The 18,297-nt window shown below is 40.2% G+C and overlaps 1 protein-coding gene across 2 annotated transcripts in view; it reads right to left on the reverse strand.

The window, feature by feature from the left end:
- Positions 1-39: 39 nt before the first annotated feature.
- The window catches only part of usp33 (ubiquitin specific peptidase 33), a 28,876-nt gene continuing 10,618 nt past the window's right edge, over positions 40-18,297 (reverse strand). The window contains exons 5-24 of one of the 2 annotated variants that reach the window (XM_005924557.3): positions 15,442-15,591; positions 15,157-15,265; positions 11,869-11,938; positions 10,307-10,420; positions 9,189-9,267; positions 7,576-8,020; positions 7,325-7,465; positions 7,021-7,136; positions 6,564-6,736; positions 6,370-6,440; positions 6,239-6,272; positions 6,094-6,139; positions 5,801-5,981; positions 5,514-5,640; positions 5,168-5,337; positions 3,219-3,300; positions 2,995-3,103; positions 2,213-2,315; positions 1,452-1,520; positions 40-1,262 (exon numbers count right to left, since the gene is read on the reverse strand). In XM_005924557.3, coding sequence (XP_005924619.1) covers positions 1,105-1,262; positions 1,452-1,520; positions 2,213-2,315; positions 2,995-3,103; positions 3,219-3,300; positions 5,168-5,337; positions 5,514-5,640; positions 5,801-5,981; positions 6,094-6,139; positions 6,239-6,272; positions 6,370-6,440; positions 6,564-6,736; positions 7,021-7,136; positions 7,325-7,465; positions 7,576-8,020; positions 9,189-9,267; positions 10,307-10,420; positions 11,869-11,938; positions 15,157-15,265; positions 15,442-15,591 — 2,547 coding nt within the window. In that variant the 3' untranslated portion in view covers positions 40-1,104. The remainder of the gene's footprint in view (positions 1,263-1,451; positions 1,521-2,212; positions 2,316-2,994; positions 3,104-3,218; positions 3,301-5,167; positions 5,338-5,513; positions 5,641-5,800; positions 5,982-6,093; positions 6,140-6,238; positions 6,273-6,369; positions 6,441-6,563; positions 6,737-7,020; positions 7,137-7,324; positions 7,466-7,575; positions 8,021-9,188; positions 9,268-10,306; positions 10,421-11,868; positions 11,939-15,156; positions 15,266-15,441; positions 15,592-18,297) is intronic. The other variant, XM_005924560.3, reaches the window with a different exon arrangement.

Raw genomic sequence — 18,297 nt, forward strand, 5'->3', positions numbered from 1 at the left:
GCAGTTTAAGAGTGACACAATTAAAGAGTGGGCACAGCATTCAACATGTTTTCATCAAGTTTTAATAGTGTCAGCCAGCAAAAATCAGAATAGATCTTACTCATATGCAAAAACTTAGAGTACAGCATTTTGTTGACTCCCTAATCAGTCAACACATTTAAGCAACACTATGCCCATACACAAAAATAATGCCTTTAATTAATCAGATTGCTCATTATGTTGCTGATTACATTACATTACTACAATGTGCTTTCTGCAGCTGTACAGTTTTAGTGAAGACAGATCTGGATTTGCGTGCACATATCATGAGCAGCTTTGCATTTACATGCACTTACATGTGATGTTCCACTAGGATTTTAATGTTCGGAGCATGCATTCTTAAAAAGTCTGCCTGCCACGTTTCCACAAAAAGAAAAAAAGAAAAAAAAAAAGATAATAATAATCTATTGACATCATGTTAAATCACTCCCTTCTGTTATAAATAACCAAGTGCTGAGTCTTGACCAACATACTATTAGTACTGGTACATTCAAATACAAACCAGACATCTGTGTGAGCATGCCAATTTGTACTTCTACAGAACAGTGCAAAACACAAAATTCATTCCTGAGACTAGTCAGCAATTAGTCCCTTCATAGCCCAAGTGTCACATTTTGCTTTCCTTGTCATTTAGTGAATAATACAACAGGAAATAAAAAATATGTGGTATATCTACAGCAAGATGTATTGTGATTCATCAGTATCGGCAACACAAGACACATGGACATAGAACATGTGCTCATTTGGTCAAAGAAGAAAAAAAAAATAAAACAATATGGCATTCAGTGGAATTTCTTTTAGCTGCACATATTTTAAATGCTTGGTTCTGAAAACCTGAAACATGAGTACTACAGTGCTAATAGAAATTTAAGAGCTTTTTATACAGATTTGTACAACATGACGACCCTTTTCAGTTAATTCCCTCTGTCAAAGGCTGTCACGCAGGAGTAAAGATGAGGTCCTTTGCTTGGATGCTTTTGAAACAAAAAAGTCAAGTGCAAAATAAAAGGCTTTCCGTTTCTTAAACGTTTTCGATGTTGTTGTGGTGCATTGTCAAGTTCTCAATTAAACGGAGCGAGTCTCCACCTCGATCTTCTCCTCTGATTGCGACGACTCTACTTCCTGGTGGCTGATGTTCGGTCGAACCGTCAGCAACGGACCACCGCCGTAGATGGAGTGGAGGAAGTTCCACGTTTCCTCAGAGATCTGTCCTGAATCTGCTCCTGTAGGGTCGGTGCAATCACAAATGTATACATCGTAAACGTCAGCAACAGGAAAAACAGCTCTACAGTCCACAGCATCTCTGCAAGACTTGTTTGATGCTTTTTAAAAACCCATATTAAAATATTCAGACATACATTTCCTACTAAAACAGAAGAAACAGAATTACAACTTAAAAACGTTGCTTGTACCTTGTTTGAGTGTTAAATGGCCGTTCTTGTTTACTGTTATCTTTGAATTGTCAATAGGTCCCGGTGGGTCTGGAAAAAGACGAAGAAAAGAAAATTAGTTGTGAAATTACATACATCAGTAACAGATGTTATGTTCTCATATCCTAACTGTATCAAAGAGCAATGATGTTAAAATGTCAAATGCTTTTGTCACACTACAAAAAAGCAATATCTGCTCCCCATTCGCTACAGAGAGAAGACAAATATTAGAGGAGCAGAAGTCAAGACAAAGAAAAAAAAAAGACATTTGCAGGCGTGCCAGATGCAAGCTGTTATAAATAGATGTGACAATACAAAGTAGGGGAAGCAAAGAGAAAAAAAAATATGAGGACAAGTGGAACACCAATGAAATGCATTTTGACGCCTCATTTTGCTGGAGCAGGATAGAAACCCGACTCGGGGGACTAAAGCGAATTCTTTGAAGAAAAAAATCAAAAGAAGGAACGGGGACTCCACAGTTTCTTTTGAAAATGAGCTGTTTGTAAAAACCTGAGAATTTGGATTTTCTATAGGAAAAAAAAAAAGAAAAAAAGATCTATTTGCCTTTTTTTTTCCCCCCATATGTCGATGAAAACGTATAGACTGGCAGTTTGTTCCAGAAACTCTGTCTCTCCATAGTAAATCGCATGGAAAACATTTAACCTTTTTAATCAGACATTTAAACAGGACTAGGGGGTGGAGTGGGGTGGGGGAATGGAAAGGCAAGACCTCTGTCCAATTACCATTGTCTTTTCCTTTGACAAAGCCCTCCCACTCACGAAACCACTGCATGCTGATGCAGTATATGACCACTGGAGACTCCTCCTCCTGGAACGCCTTGTTCAGCTACAGAGGGAGCAGAAGGAGCCAGAGAAAGGGAGAGAGGAAGTGGGGGTGGAGTGAGAGGTAGAGACAAGAGGGAGGACGCAAAGGGGTGGGGAGGGGAAAGAGGAGGGGTAAGTGGGATGGGATAGGGGACAAAAAAAAAGGAAAAAAGTAAGGATGAAAGGATTGAGAGGAAATGGAAAACCAAATCAATTCTCTCTGCTAGTTACTCCAATTAGAAGACAGTCTTAAAACCACACTGCACCAGTTTCATCTCTCTTGGAAAAAGAAAAAAAAATATGACACATTTCTTGTTCTTTCTTTTTAGCTCCGTCTTACACTCTCTCTCTCTCTCACACACACACACACACACACACACACACACACTGAGCAGCTATTGTGTGAGTGGGCACACCGAGCAGGCAATAACAGCTGCATCTGTCCCAATGCATTAATGATAAGGCTTTCATCTGGCTTGCACCTCTCATCTCCTGCTGGGGTGAACAGCATCAACACATGCAGCCTATCAACTGGTTAAACAGACTGAAGAAAAGGGGCCTATACACACCTATGAGTCCTGGCTGCACTGACACACCGTGCATTAAAACACACACATACACAAACCAGTTTTGAAACTATCTAAATAAAGCCGCTACTTGGACGGCTTTTCAGGTGAGGTGAGGAGTGGGTGGGTGCTTACCCTGACAAACATGTCCAGCTCTTGCTTACGCCTTTTCTCCAGCTTTTCTATCTCAGTCTGGCACGTGTGGCAGACATACAGGTGGTTGACAGCCGGTCCCCCTCCGTACCTGCGGGAAACAGTACATACAAGCTCACACGTTACTTCAGCCAAAGGAATCGCTGGATCTGAAGATGCTTAAAGCCTCCAGCCAATCTGAAAGCGGCCGTGTCGACTTCGTGTACCTGCTGTAAAGGTGATCCCACACGTTCTGTGGCAGCATCACTACCAGGTCATCGATGAATGTCGCTTTGTTGGGCGGCACACCTGATGAAACGCAGTGAAACAGCAGTCAGACGCTTGCAGTGTAACATTTTATTTTACATGAAATGCAACAGCTCGCATGGTTACAGATCAGTGCTGAGCTTAAACAGGGCAAGAAGCTCAACTATGCACAATTCTGTCAAATTCACTGCTCAAACTGTGCTACCAATATCATTAAATATTCTTCAGTTTCTCCTTTTTTCAGACCTCCAGAGCTTGTTATTAAAACTCCTTCCCAAACTGCATGTCTAAACTCCCCGCAGGGTGCGAGACTAAGAAAAAGATTATTTTTTAGATCTCCACAGAAAGTTGTTTATTTTGCTCCAATTTTTGGCTTTTTCTTGAAAAACACTTCAGATGTATTTATTACAGCCTGTGAAAACCCACTGTTTAATGTCAATTATAGCTCCAGATGGAACTTTGATTTATTGTATAAATTAGGGACTAAAAGAGTTTTTGAGCTTAAGATACTAAAAGTCAGGATACGGTGGCAACTCATTCCTAAATTTCCAGATTTTTAAATCACCTCTCTCTTTTGATCCAAGTATTAAACACCAAATAGGTTGAATAAGCCCGTAAGCTTTATTATTTATTACACTTACAGGTTATAAGGTCTCATTTCCTTCTCTAAGCTAGGTTACACAAATAATTTATACAGCAAAGCTGACCTGGGTTAATTAAATGTTTGTTGACTTTTAGCAAGTCTTTTTAAAACAGCAAGATCAAGAAGGAAGTGGGAGTAGGACGAAATAACAACCCTTCCATGTCGCTGCAATAAAGCTCTTTGAATTCATTTGTCAGCTTAAGTTCATCTTGACATGTGAGAAAGATATGAGCAGCAGTTTCCCCTAGACTGAAAATCTACACTGCTGCTCCCCCAACCCTCTTGAATATTTCATTGGGCCTTGTCTTATTGATTTATAATAGGCAAAATTTAATTAAGAACCTCTAATCTTAATAGGCAAACAACAAGGCTTGCAGTAGGACCCTGCAGATACTGAAGAATGTGGGGGGGAAAAAAGTGAACGTGCAAAAAAGCACTGAAATTTTGATGCAACGTGAAAACCGAGATAAGATAATGAACCAAATAATGAAAGTGACGTGTGAACCCTAAATAAATCTAAAATGATCTTAATTACTCAGTGTACCAGGTAATTAAAGTCTTTAAATTCGCTTCTTTAATCTAAGATACTTTGACTAAAATGAACAATTCAAAGAAAAATTAGTGGTTTTTTTATGTCTGCACCAACACCATTTTACAGCTGTTTATTTCAAAAAGTCCTCCTGGGAAAACATGCAGCCAGAGCTTCTTGATGGAGGCTTAGTGTGTTTTGCATGGCACACTTGAACAGGAAAGTGAAAATAAGCTGTGATGGTTTTGGCTTTGCACACAAAATAAAACAACTGGCTGCACTGCCACAAAGCAATCATGGTTTCACTGCACTGATATTATCTCTGCTTATGTACCTGACTAGCCAGTTATTATGTGCTTAGGTGCTGGTGACTACCAAGCAGGAGGGAGAAAGCTGTAGGTGCTTATTTACAGTGTGTAAACACATTCTCTGTTCTGCACAAATTATTTTTCAGTTACGTCACTTCCATTCGCATGAACCCTTTTAGGACTTTTCCCCCCTTTCTCTGCTAAAAACAGAATGAAGGATCATCTTCACAGAGAGAAGAAACCCCTCCCCCTCTTCTGAAGTTGGAAATGCCGTTGTCAGAATCAGAAATCCAGAGCGAGAACAAAAGCCAAAGCTGTGTCAAAGTCAAAGCAAAACGTTTTGCACAAAGCATTTAGACACAGGGCGAGGAAAAGGACAATCTGACCTCCGAGTGGCTTCAGCAGGAAAACTGACATTTTCATACGCACCTCCATGCAAACACAGGAAGTCATCATTGGAAATGGGCCCTGGCTCGGCAAATGTCTTGAACTTGTTAAGCCACTGGCGGGAGACGTAGAACTGCAGAAGGCTGGGCTCCATCATGTTGAATAAGCCTGACACCCTCCTACGTTCTTTCACTGCATCCTCATTGCTCTTTCTGGGACAGAAACAGATCAAATATTAATCAGTATTTTAGATGAATAAGCAAAAGTACGATCCAATTTTTAATAGCTGAGCAGCGTAGTGAATTTTAAAATGCTACAGAGATAAATGAGAGCTTGTTTTTACATTTGTTCAGGTAGGAGTTATAGAAGTACAGTGTGCCAGGCTTACTTATAAAAGAGCACGTAAGCTTCAGCATTCTGGACACAGGCTTCAGACACCTCAGTCACACTTTGGTCGTCAAATTCATACCACAGATTGTTCACATCATTCCTGCAATAGGCTATGTAGTGGCCATCTGGGAGAAGACAGGGGGATGTGTTAGAGCAGCATTCACAAATCTATCAAGTAAGTGTGAATTTTATTTCCAGGGGAATGAATGCAGGACACTCGTATGTGCCAAATGGTGGCAGCTGCCCTGGTCTCATGCAGAAAAGGGAGTGACTGCGCCCACTCACTGCTGGCAGTGCCATGATGACAGATGACTGACAGCAGGTCGTAGCTGGTGGTCTGGGCGGAGCTGTCTTTGGCCAAGAAAGGCTGCAAGTCCAGGCCCTCGAGGGGGAATGACACATGGGTGCTTATCTTGGTGGAGAACATCAGTTCGTGTCTGAAGCGCTTCAAGTGAATACACAGGATCTGAAGCAGGAGAATGAAAACATTTCTCATTTCAGAAGCTTGGCATTTGAAGACATATTGGATAAATATTTGGATTTCTTCATCATATAAATATCTAGAAATGTCAGTTTACCTCTGGCAAACTTTGCATTTTACAAAATTTGACTCCATTTCGTAATCTATGAGGGGGGAGGAAAAAAAGATCAATGAGAGGAGCAGTCATTGCAGGTGCAGTCCATTTAGATCTCATTTTAGTTAATGTGCAATAAATTACTCACTTCTTGCATTTTTCACAACTGTACATGTTATCTCCTAAGGGAAAAAATTAAAAACACAAAACAAGCAATTATTGAGACATCATTCTTGATGTTTGTACTGGCACAACATATTTTTCCACCCACCCGCTTACCCTTTAGCTCATCTCTGGCAAAGAAAGCTGCAAGGCAGTCTTGTAGTGTAACCACTGGACCCCAGAACCAACTAACAGGAGAAACAAACACAGAAGGAGGTGAATTTTAGACAAAAACAGAAAGCAGCTACTGAGTGGTGCCTGATGTAAAAAACAAATAAATAAAAAATACAGCATATGGGTTATAGACACACCTCTTGATGTACTCCATGACAAATGCTATCCACCCCTGTGGTGCATAAGCTTCCCCGCAGGAGCCAGCTTTTACCAGGGAGGTTTGGTGGGTGGATGAGTGGAGCTTGGCCAGGTCTTCCTTCCCTGGAATGGGCAACGAGATATCCTGGAAGTTCTCCAGGGTCACAGACACCTGATGGCCACAGAAGGTAGAAGTGTAATGGGGTTTGTTTTTTTTTTGCTTTTTCATTTGTTTGTGTTTTTTTTTTTTTTTTTATATATAAGGATTTGTCAGGAGCTGTCACTTTGCAGAATTATCCTTAAGGCGAAAATGTCACTGTGATCACAGATCATCTTTCCTCCCATCATCAGAATGGCATTTTTTCTACCTACTCCTCTGTTGCGGCTCAACATCTCAGCATTTTCATTACCATTTCAATCAGATCTAACAACAAAAAGACAACCAAAAGCACTAACCCGATCACAGGTGAGGCACTGTACTGAGCTGACAATGGTCCCGTCGAACACGTCTGAGATGATGCTGCGATATTTCTTCTGGCGCTTGTTCTTTGGCGGGGAGAATGTGGTCACTGCTGTGAGAAAGCAGACAGAGGCAGAGAAATTTGAGAATACAGTACAGCATGTCTCACACAAGAGTCAGCAAGGATAGTTTTGGGATACTGTTACCTTGCTAACCTCTTTATATTTACAGTTCTTATTCTGGGTACGACTCCCTCTCATAATGGAGATGAACTCGCTGGCACTAAACAAAGTTTAATACCTTTCTTGTGTGCCGGGTTCAGACTGGGCCAGCCAGAAGCTGCTTTGGGTGGACTGCTGGACATTTTGGGAATGTGCCCCTCCATGGGGACTGGACTTTGTGGTCTTGTAGTGTTTGGCATTTGGATATCTGGAAAGCAATCTGCAAGAAAAAAAAGCCCAAGGTTTAGAGACTCTTAAGGTCATAAATTTAGCCGTTAATATCAAAAAGTCATCCCGTGAAATATGAGCCACTATTTCTCATGTGTTTACCTGACGCTCTGCCTTGAACCTTGATGGCTCCCTGGCTGCTGATAATAGGCGTGGTCTCTGTAGTGGTATCAACATCTTTGTCGATGTCCACTCCAGTGCTTCCACCCGTAATGCCATTAGTCCCGGAGCGATACAGGTCATTAATCATGTTCTTCTCCTTCTGCCACTCCCTATTGGCCTGCATCTCATCTTGCTCGGGAATCAGCATCTCTGCTTCGTTGGTGTCATCTATCAACGCATTCCCACCCTGCACTTCATTTTCGGCCCTCTCGCTGCTACCGCAGGACTCACATGACTGGAAGTCATTGTCTGACTGGCTATGGTTGTCCTCCTCGGGACTGTCGTCCATTGTGATGCTGTGAGACTGGTCGCAGGGCTCAGGTAGCTGCTCCTTCAGCTCTTCATGAAGCTGATCCATTAAGCAGCGCAGAAACTCCTGGGAATCCTACAGTGCAGTTAAACACAAAATATTAGCAGGGCAAGATATTTATTCTACTATCTTGGTCACCATAGCATGTGGAAATAAGAGCTCCTTATAACTCACCATTTATTCCTCCAATATATTACTGAGTTTGACAGGCAAAGTGAAGCACATCTTCTTCCAAATTACATAAAACAACCACTTCACCTCCGTGTTTATCCCAATTCTGATCACAACATCTGAAACCAAATGCTCATGAACGTGTAATCAAAGTTAATGAACCTCAGACATCCAATCTCCCTCTTCAAGCCAAATGAACTCTCCTCTCACAGGAGCTGGGGAATGTTAACTTCATTCAGAGCGATGTTTAATCCAAGTCTGTGCAGCCCAGCGTGGCGTGACAAATGAATACTCTTCAGCTAAAACCTCTGAACAAACAGTGGCCAGCCAAGAGGAAACAGGCCTCTTTTATCAATTCACCATTCAGGCTTATAAATCCCTTATTTACAGACACCAGCCAAAGACACAAAGTACTACAATATAACTTCTCTGAAAAAACCTTTATGTCTATAATGCACAAAACTTTGCTTTCAAGTGCCAAATGGAATCAAATCAAGCAATTTACCTTTAGACCAGATGTGACTGTGTGTGTGTGTGTGTGTGTGTGTGTGTGTGTGTGTGTGTGTGTGTGTGTGTGTGTGTGAGAGAGAGGGAGAAAGTGCATGTTAGTGACTGAAAAGGCAGAGGATTCGGTTTAGCGGAGTGAGTGCTTTGAGCTGGAAAAAAAAATGTAATTTCTGTAAAGGAATAAGAATAGAGTGATACGGAGGGAAATAAGAGAGACTATAAGATCTGGGGCATCTTAATAATCTGGGGTCAGACTGATAATAACCCCAGCTCAGCACAAAAAAAACAAAATTATCAAAAAGAAAAAGATCAATAATAGGCCTATTACATTATAAAAGCAAATGATCTTTCATCATATTTCAGACAGATATTATTATTTCGTACAACACAGTCGTCAAAGGTTTGCATCATATCACCTGCCGACTTTATGACAAATGAAAGACTCAAATACGCTGTTTGGCTCTAGAAAAAGGCTCAAAGTGTGACAAGTGTCCCATGTTTTTTGTTTTGTTTTTTGCATTAATGAAAACATTGCACATTCATTTCATCATCTGGGATGACCCACCTGCTGAGCGTATCCTCTAAACATGGGGTTTATGGCTTTGATCCCCTGGAACAAGTTGGTTGGGACCACATAGGAAGGTCTGCAATGTGAGAAAACACAGCCTGATTTAAAGATGTAATTTTTTTTGCACGGGTCACATGTAATGTTGAGTGTGAAATTAGAAACAGCAAAACTGCTCTCATGTGAAAGACTGTATATTAAAGATGGACACAATCAGCATGATTTTATCCATTGTTTTGCAAAGTATTTAAAGTTTGAAATTTTTTTGCTGTCACCATCTCAGCTTTGACAACAACAGAGGGCTGGATCCAACTGAATGGCTTCGTGTTGGGCCTATGAGTAATTTTGCAGAATATGACTGTGTGTTGTAGCAGTGTACTGCCACCAGGGGGGCAGTGTAAAAATAGATAAAAGAAACATTGCTGCTCAAAGTCATATTAAGCAAAGAACTTCTTTATAGTGAAGTGAAACTGAGTGTAAAAACAACAAAATGTCTATCACAGCCAACACACTAATTTTGTTCCATCATTTTACTGTGTTTCCTGTTTAAGTGAATTTTTCAACCAGTCAGCAATCATCATCAACATCAGGCTGCATGCCGTCATACCAAAATCCAGAAAGAACTGAGCCTAAAGTTGAGAGACACTGCGTGCTGATATGACAGTGGCTTGTCAATCACAAGCTAGGTCTGTCTAAAAGTGCTCCAAGCCTTTTTGTCCATTTTGACTTAAATGAGGAGAATAATTGACAATACACATATCATTTTGTATTCATTAAAACTCAAAATTTGTAAGAGACCATGAATTAATGGATCAATTGGGAAGTAAGGTCATTTTTCCACACATTTTTCTTAGTGCTGTAGTGAGATTAACGCTGACAGCACAAATTCTTTTATAATCACACACAGAAGTTGCCCCTGGTGGCCACTGGAAATAATCCAGGACTTCCAGGTCTGAAAAGTGACCTGCATCCATCTTTTATATACATTCTTTGCGTCATTTTCATTTTCTAAACATCTTACTATTCGACTGGGGTGGTAATGAAAGCGACCCTGAATTCCAACTGTGGCATGGAGGCATGTTAATATTCATTCTTCAGTCATGTAAATAACCAAATACCTGTTCTTGTGCCACAGATCTGACACCAGCTTCTGGTAGCTTTTGCAGAGAGCGGGCTTCTTGTCCGTCCTCACCAGGCCACCACATTCTACAAAAAACTGTGTCAGGGGTGGGCTGCAGAAGGAGGGGGACAAAAAAAAGAAAGGATGAATATATCACATGCAGGAATAAACGAGCCTTTACCAAATACTGTCCTTCAGCAAAACAGTTTGTCATTGGTTGTCATTACTGAAGAGTGAAGTGTGTAATTTGAAAAAACAGAATGTAACAATCAACTTTGACACAGGAAGAAAAACAGAGCAAAGAACAATACTGCATTATTATAATATGTAGCATTTGTAAAAAGCTTTTTTGATACCTTAGTATTATCATACTACTCAAGGTTAAATGTGTGTTTTCAATTAGACTCTAAGATTAAAAAATATTATAAAGAACAGAGATCCAGAGAGGTTTCATTCTGGCACATCTACATAATGTTGCCTTCACTTTATTTTTTATTCATTTCATTTAAATTCATACTTGAGTCATTGAGTGATATCACAAATTCCCAGAGGTTTTGTCTCATGCGAGAAACCGCCTCACACAGCTGAGAGTTGAAGGACATCAGACTGGCTGAAAAGAGAAACAGCTGAGGGGATTTTACTTGACGAATACAGAATGGACGGGAATTTGCACGAAAGAGACAAACTACAGGATGAATAAGGCATGGAGTGTTCCCTTCCCTTGGCAAGAGAAAAGTCCTTAGACTTGCATAATGACCCGAAAGTAACTGAGGAACGCTACGCTCACACAAACAGACATCAAAGCGAAGTTTCAGGAAAAGGTCCCTCCTTCTGCAGCTGCGTGAGTCAGTTCTTCCTATTTTTGGAATGTGATTTAGATTGCAAATTTTGACCCACATCTTTTCCCATTTTTACTTACATCCAGACACACCATCATCCATTTAATTTAAACATTTACTGGCCCGTGGGTAGATGGTATTAGAAAGAAAGAAGGGCTTTGCTTTGTTGTTCCATGAAAAATAAAAGCAATAAGACAGCCTCGAGGTTTGTTGCAGAGCTCTAAGTTAAGTGACCACCGCAAATAAGCCAAACATGAGCAGTGAATCACACAGATTGGCACTTCAATAAACAATAAAAGATGAGTCAGACTGGAAGAAAAACAGTAAAAGAAAAAGGAAAAAAAAGAAAGAAAGAAAGAAATGGTGGGAAAGGAGCAAGAAACACATGAGGAGAAGCAACAGAAGACTTGTGGGGGGGTAGAAGAGTTGGTGTTCATCTGTAAGAGAAGACCCTACAGGGAACTCCAAAAGGCCATTTCTGTCATCTCAAATGGTGCACTGCAGCAATTTTCACTCACTCAAATGAGCACAGCCGCGGTTGTTTCTCACAGTCAATAAGAGGCAGTCAGATGGTGTATAAAACAGCAAATGGCTATTGAATAGGCGCGTTAACAGTGTGAGAAATGAGAGGAAAGTTAGACGAAGAAAAAGCTGTCTGCGCAGGAACAGTGGGATAGACAGGTAGACGCAGGGACAGAAGGTGGATAAACAGCAGTCTCACCAGTTGGACAGGGCCTGGAGGGCAGCGTTCATGTAGCAGGTGTTGCCTATATTCTTCAGTCCTGTCAGGCCTGACGGAGACAGAGCACACCGGGGAAATTAAAGTAAGCCTTTCATCAACTCCTCGTAAATTTTAATGGCAGACAGAAAGTGTCTACATTTTCACAAGACCCGTTTCATTTCTGAGATTAATATTTTACAGCAGGGGCAGGAAAAAGTGCCTGCCTAGTGTATTTTAGACACAGCTGCTGTGGCCTGTGGTCTCCACCCCATTACACAGCTCATATTAATGGATTTTATCGCTCCTACTACAATTCAAAGTCTTATTTCTGTTTGGGGTATAATAACAATGGTCTAAGTTCTAGAACTTCATTTGCCATAATGTTTTGGGGAATGCAAGTGAGAACCTATGTTTCTATTTATTCAGAGTCCAGCCTTCATGAGTTTTGTTGCACAGCCACTGCACAAACCACATTGAACAAGGTCCCAGCATGCACTTGTCTCTTTCACCTTGTGAAACCATGGCCACAGGTGATAAAATGTAGAACAGGGATGTGCTTCATTACTCAAATGTTGCACCTATAACAGCTGATTTCTGGAGTATATACACAACAACAACACTTTTGATAAACCCACCAAAAGAACGAATTTCCACTGTTACACACCAACATTCAACATGGAAGCTTCTGGGATGACAATCCCTCCCATCCACAGGGCACAAGGCAGTCAGTGAATGGTTTAATCAGTATGAAAATTATGTCTGATGGACAGTCACCAGAACATGACCTAATTAAACACCTCAGGAATATGTGGGTCCAGTGCCTTCATCAAAACACCAAATGAGGGAACATGCGGTGCTGAATTGTGTCCATTCCTGCTGTAGCGGTCCAGAGATGTGTTTTCCTTTTATAAATATGTCGCCCACATATACGACCAGCCTGTTCTGCAGTGCACATTAGTTTTCAAAGCGTATTCACCATGCTTCCTAATCATATGATCTGCATGTGTGACAAAAATATCTGTGAAGCAGTGCCAGTGCCCGAGCTGCACCACATGAGGCGCAACATAACATATGTCATTTGGTGGAGCCTGTGTGCAAACATTACTTCCACAGTGACTTTGGTGGGACAGAGCTGACAGGAACCCACTGAGCTGCACTGCCGCTCATAGTCCTGCTTAGCAGCATTGTGCAGTTTACCACAGTTTTTGGCACTGCACGTCATCCTAATTTACCCTCATCTGCAGATTCACAGCTGCAAGTAAATCATTGTTAGTTGATTTTGTTTGTGTTTTAAATATATGTTTCAGATGACTAAGGGGGGGGTGATGGCTAGCCAACACATTAGCTGGCTTTTCTCAGCTCTAGTTATTTGAAGACTGTTTGGTGCATCAGAGCCGTTAAAAACACTCATCTTATTGCAAAAATTTACTTCTCTGTTTAATTACATTCATAACAGTCGCTTTGAACTAAACCACCTGCTGATTACCGAGCTCTTGCATTTGAGGTGTTCATCTTTAATTTCGTCAAACTTGGATTAAAGAGACGATAAAACACAATTAAATTTTTGTCACCCCACTGACTTCAAAAGTATTTGATTTTAATAATTAAAAAGGTGTCTAAGGCAGCAGAGCTTCGACTTTTAATTAGAAGATTTGAATATAAAACTGCTTCACTTACGGCCTTTAAGCCGTTTTCACTAATGAACACAGGGCACTGTCCGCAGCTGAACTCTCTCTGCAGAAAACAGGCAGAGATGCCGTCTGACTGTTTTCAGACACATGAAAACAGTCAAACGGCACAAATGACTTCTGCTCGCTCACTGTGCAGTTGCCTGCTTCCTTCAACTGAACATTGCACAGACTTCATACTGGGGAGCTGGCACGTTGAAGCATGTTCAGTGTTTGATCTGAGCGTGCGGGACATGTACCTCTCATATCTACCTTTGTTGGTTAATATTGTGAGAAACTGATTGCAAGTTTGCCAGTTTGTTGAACTTATACTTCACATTTTTGCAAAGGTCTTGACTGATTTTATTTGATTATTGTGCCACACATAAAAGCAACAATGTCAGCTCAAACAGGCTACTGGACATCTTTAACCTTTACCTAGCAGAGTGTATTCATTTTTTTGATTTGAAATATATTTGTTACCATTAATTTGTCATCTCTAATAACCTCTTAATAGTTTTTAAAGGACTTGGCCCATTGGTGCAACAAGGACAATGGGTAGTTCCTAAATAGACACTATATGGACAAAAGTATTGAACGACACTTGCTAGTCTTTGCATTCAGGTGTTTCTGGTCTGATTGTCACAGATGAATAAAAATCAAGCCCCTAGCCATGCCATGTGGTTAATGCCAAAGCTATCATTAATAAATTAGCCAGGAATAAATCAAATAAACAAGTCTGATCTCTTGGCAAAGTATGCCACAAGAAAAAAAACAAAAAACAAAAACAGTATAGTTGTTTGTTTCAGTGGACACGAGTTGTGCCGTTTTTTTGTTTGCTTGGTTTTTTAACTAACGTTTTTTTCAATAGGAAGAATATTTTGTCTCTACAGCAGGTACAGCATGCCCATGCTTTTGTTCAGGCTTCTGCAAGGATGTATCACTAAGGCAACAGAGCTTTGAAACAAGTGTCAGCCTCTGTAATTTACCTCAAACCTTTTTCTGCCTTTTTTAGTGTGGAAATCTAAACACAACACTTTTATATCCAGACTAGTAATTGTAATGGCTAAACTTGATAATGGTAATTAATAACATATTTTAAATTAGTGCCATATCCAAAATAATAACAATCTGTTATGTGGATGACTTGAACATGGATCTCTGGACCAGATAATCCTAACTACCATAAAAGTCCAGCCGTCAAATGTGGACTTTTCTTTGGGCTTTCAAAAGAGGAAAAATGTCCATTTTGTGTACACAGTCAGAAATCAGGACATGTCAGCTGAAGCAAATTTAAAAATGGTCTTCATCGACCCGAAAACCAGGGTCAACAAACACAAATCAATAGATTACAGCACATGAATATTTCATGAACTGCTGTATGACTGTGTTAAAACAAAATCTGCTTAAACTGCTGCTTAAGCTGCAGTAAACACCACCTCTCGTGGCAGATGTTATGTTTTTTGGCCGTCTGCCACAATAAATGGATGTGTTTAATATAAAATCTAAACTAGCTGTGTTGATTTGAATACTTTAATTTGAAAATGATAGTATTCATTAATAAGATCTATCAGCTAACTCTTTGTGACACTGATGTGGTAATCAGTTAAACACAGCTCACCTCTGGCACGTATGTCGTCTTCCTCTTCCATCTCCATGTCTATGTCTTCACAGCCACCATTAGAGGGCACTCTCAGGGAGGTAGGACTCCCAGGGGCCTTGTTGCCATCCTGTAACAGACACACATAAACCTTATAATAAAAGATCTTGTCTAGGAAATAAATAACTACAGTTTAATTGTTACTGGTGGAATTCCTCATTCGTGAATATGTAAACCAGCCTGTTCTACAAGTAAACCGTATCTTCAAGCTGTGAGATAACAATAGAAAGGAAGCCTGGCTCATACCTGACCCACGTTCTGCGGCAAGGGGAGGGGTTTGCTGTTGCTGTGGGGTGAGTGAGGACCTAGTTTACGCTCCAGGAAAACTTCCTTGCCACAGGCGTAGCACCACACACGAAGCGTGGTCAGGTTCACCGTGAGGTTGTGTCTCGTGTCCTATCCAAAGAAATAAATTCTATTAAGACACGTGTCAGAGCTCAAAAACAAAGTTTAACAAGAACACTGTGTTAACAGGAGCAGCTGACACACACGCCCCTGCTTCATAATCTTCAGCGCAATCTAACAACCAGCATCTTGTAAAATGGGTGGTGCTGCTTTTATATATAAAAACTAAACGTCTCTCCTGGCAGCTGGACTAAAGTTATTCTGGGAACAGTCCAACTAAATCATGGGGTGAATAAACTCATGACTTTTCTTCTCAAATTAAATTAATTTGAAAGAGAGTTTGCTTATTTAACACAATTTCAAATCCACCTAACTTCATAGAACATTAGTGCGGAACTAGTTTGAGTATATTATCCAAATTATTTTGTTCCAGGTATAATTTGTAGATTCTCCCTAAGCACGCTAATAAACTGATACTTTCATAGCACCTTTCTACTTAATTCAAGCACTCAAAGCATTTCCATACTACAAGTTTCATTCAACCAATCACAACAAACAATGATACATCACTTTTATCTATGCCTAAGTGCTTTTTAGTTAAACATTCACACTCCAATGGATGCACCGGGATTCAGTATGTCAAAGCATACGTTAACACATGGAATGGAGGAGCCGAGGATCAATGGAGGAGCCGAGGATCAATCGAGGTCGTCTACTAAACCTTTTCTTTTGGTAGATGACCCACTCATCTACCAATCATACATTTACTGCTCTGAAAATAAGGATAGGATACAATCACTGAATGTCTGTGTTTCTGTTCAACATGTGGCTTGCAGAACAGGCAGATTATAGATTGTAGCTTTATTGAACCATCAAAGCAACATCAGCAGGTGACAGAAGTAATTCTGTCACAGGAAACAAAAGGCAATACAATAATATTTTTTTCTTATTTTTTCAAATCCCTTCAAAGACCTGTTTCAAGTTAAACCTGGATTTTAGGCTAGGGTAAGAGTCTGGCAATTAGTTGTGATGGTTAGATTTCAGGGCAAGACACTTAGGAATAAATTAATATCAATGAATGTACCCCTCCATCTACACAGAGATGGTAACAGGGAAACAAACCATCTCAAACTGGGCGCGGCACTTACACTGGTCCATAGTAATACACCACCCAAATTTGAAGTAGAAACAAAAAAAAAAAAACAACACCCAAAAAAAAAAAAAAAAGGATAGACTTCAGAGTATTTTAACCACAGTCAGACTAAACTGGATGTCTCAAGTCAAAGGTGGAGATTAAGGCAGAGCGAAGGCTAAAGGGGAAACGTGGCCCAGTTCTGCTGACCCACTGCTGTTGGGCGGGTTGACACAAGACCGAATAAGAGCAGCAGCACACACTGTATTATTCATCGGGCCTACATTAGCCTTCCCACAGCGGTGCAGAGCAGAGCTGGCAGAGGTGACACACTAGACTGAGCACAGCCTCGAAACACCACAATTTAAAACATTTATAAAGGGAAGCATGCCAGGTGGGGAATTCATAACAAACTGAATTCACAGAGCTTTACAGCATGTTTTACCAGCATATATAATATTTAACTGTTTAAAACTGTATTCAAACAAATTCAGCTCCTTGTTAATCATGATATTGCGTGAGAAAAGGGAATAATGCAGTAAAACCTGTCCCATCACAACAACTCATGCCTCATTCTCAAGCTATTTTCAAACTAAAACCAAAAGCACATTCGTGGTGTTGTGGCAGCGTTGGCCGCAATAAAACATCTGCTTTACCCTGTGATCGTCATAAGGAGGTAGTTGGATCTAGTTTTGTGTGTCAAATAATAAAAAATAAAAAATAAAACATTTGACTGTCAAGTCTCCTTCCTAAGCCTCTTCTGTCTTTAAGAGTGAAATAACTGAGTGCTAGGAAATGCAAGAGGCTACCATTCTTCTTCTTGTGATCCAATCAGGAACTACACTTTCAGAGTACCAGCAGCTTGAAAGTAACTGGAAAGCTTAAAATAATTTTCTTGAAATATGCAGGAGTTTACTTTAAACATCCATTTTTAAATGTATAGTGGAGTTTGAAATACAAACAAAAGCAAATACCTATTTAAAGCTAGACAGTGTGGTATTCATAGGAATAACTGAGTATCCTCCACTTTGAGAGACGGTGATAACTGGAATTAAAAGTGCAAAATTAAGAAGTTGAGAAAGCAAGAAATGAAAGATTTTTGTTTCCCTTCCTCTTGTCACTGGTTTTGCTGGGGGGATATTTTAAATCATGTGACTAACTGAATGTGAGATGATACAGCAGTGCCAGAGGGATTTAATAACACAGTATGAGCGAACAAGTCCACTGAGTCATCAGTCAGTCATTATCTTCCTGATGTATGTACTGAAGCATCACATGCACCTCAGCACTGGCAGCAGGTAACGACCTTAGGCCACCTTTTACAGAATTTCAGCAGAATAGTTTGATTTCAGTGCTCAAAACCTGAAAAAATGCTTATTTTTAAGCTGTTTATCTGCTTGCTAATGTGCCAAATAAGGCAAATACAACATGGCCAAAGTGGTACCAGAAATGTCAACACATATCAAAGGATGTTAACACCCTTCAAATTGATTCAGTCATAATATTAGTGAGAGGAAGCTGCCAAAATGCATCGGAAACACATTAAGAAATTAAAAAATGAAAAGAGAAAATCTGCTGCGAGCTGTGAGGATTATTCTGACATGAACAATCATCAATATCTTTTT

Source organism: Haplochromis burtoni, unplaced genomic scaffold (genome assembly GCF_018398535.1).
Source record: "Haplochromis burtoni strain Fernald_Lab_line unplaced genomic scaffold, NCSU_Asbu1 Contig_78, whole genome shotgun sequence".
NCBI lineage: Eukaryota > Metazoa > Chordata > Actinopteri > Cichliformes > Cichlidae > Haplochromis > Haplochromis burtoni.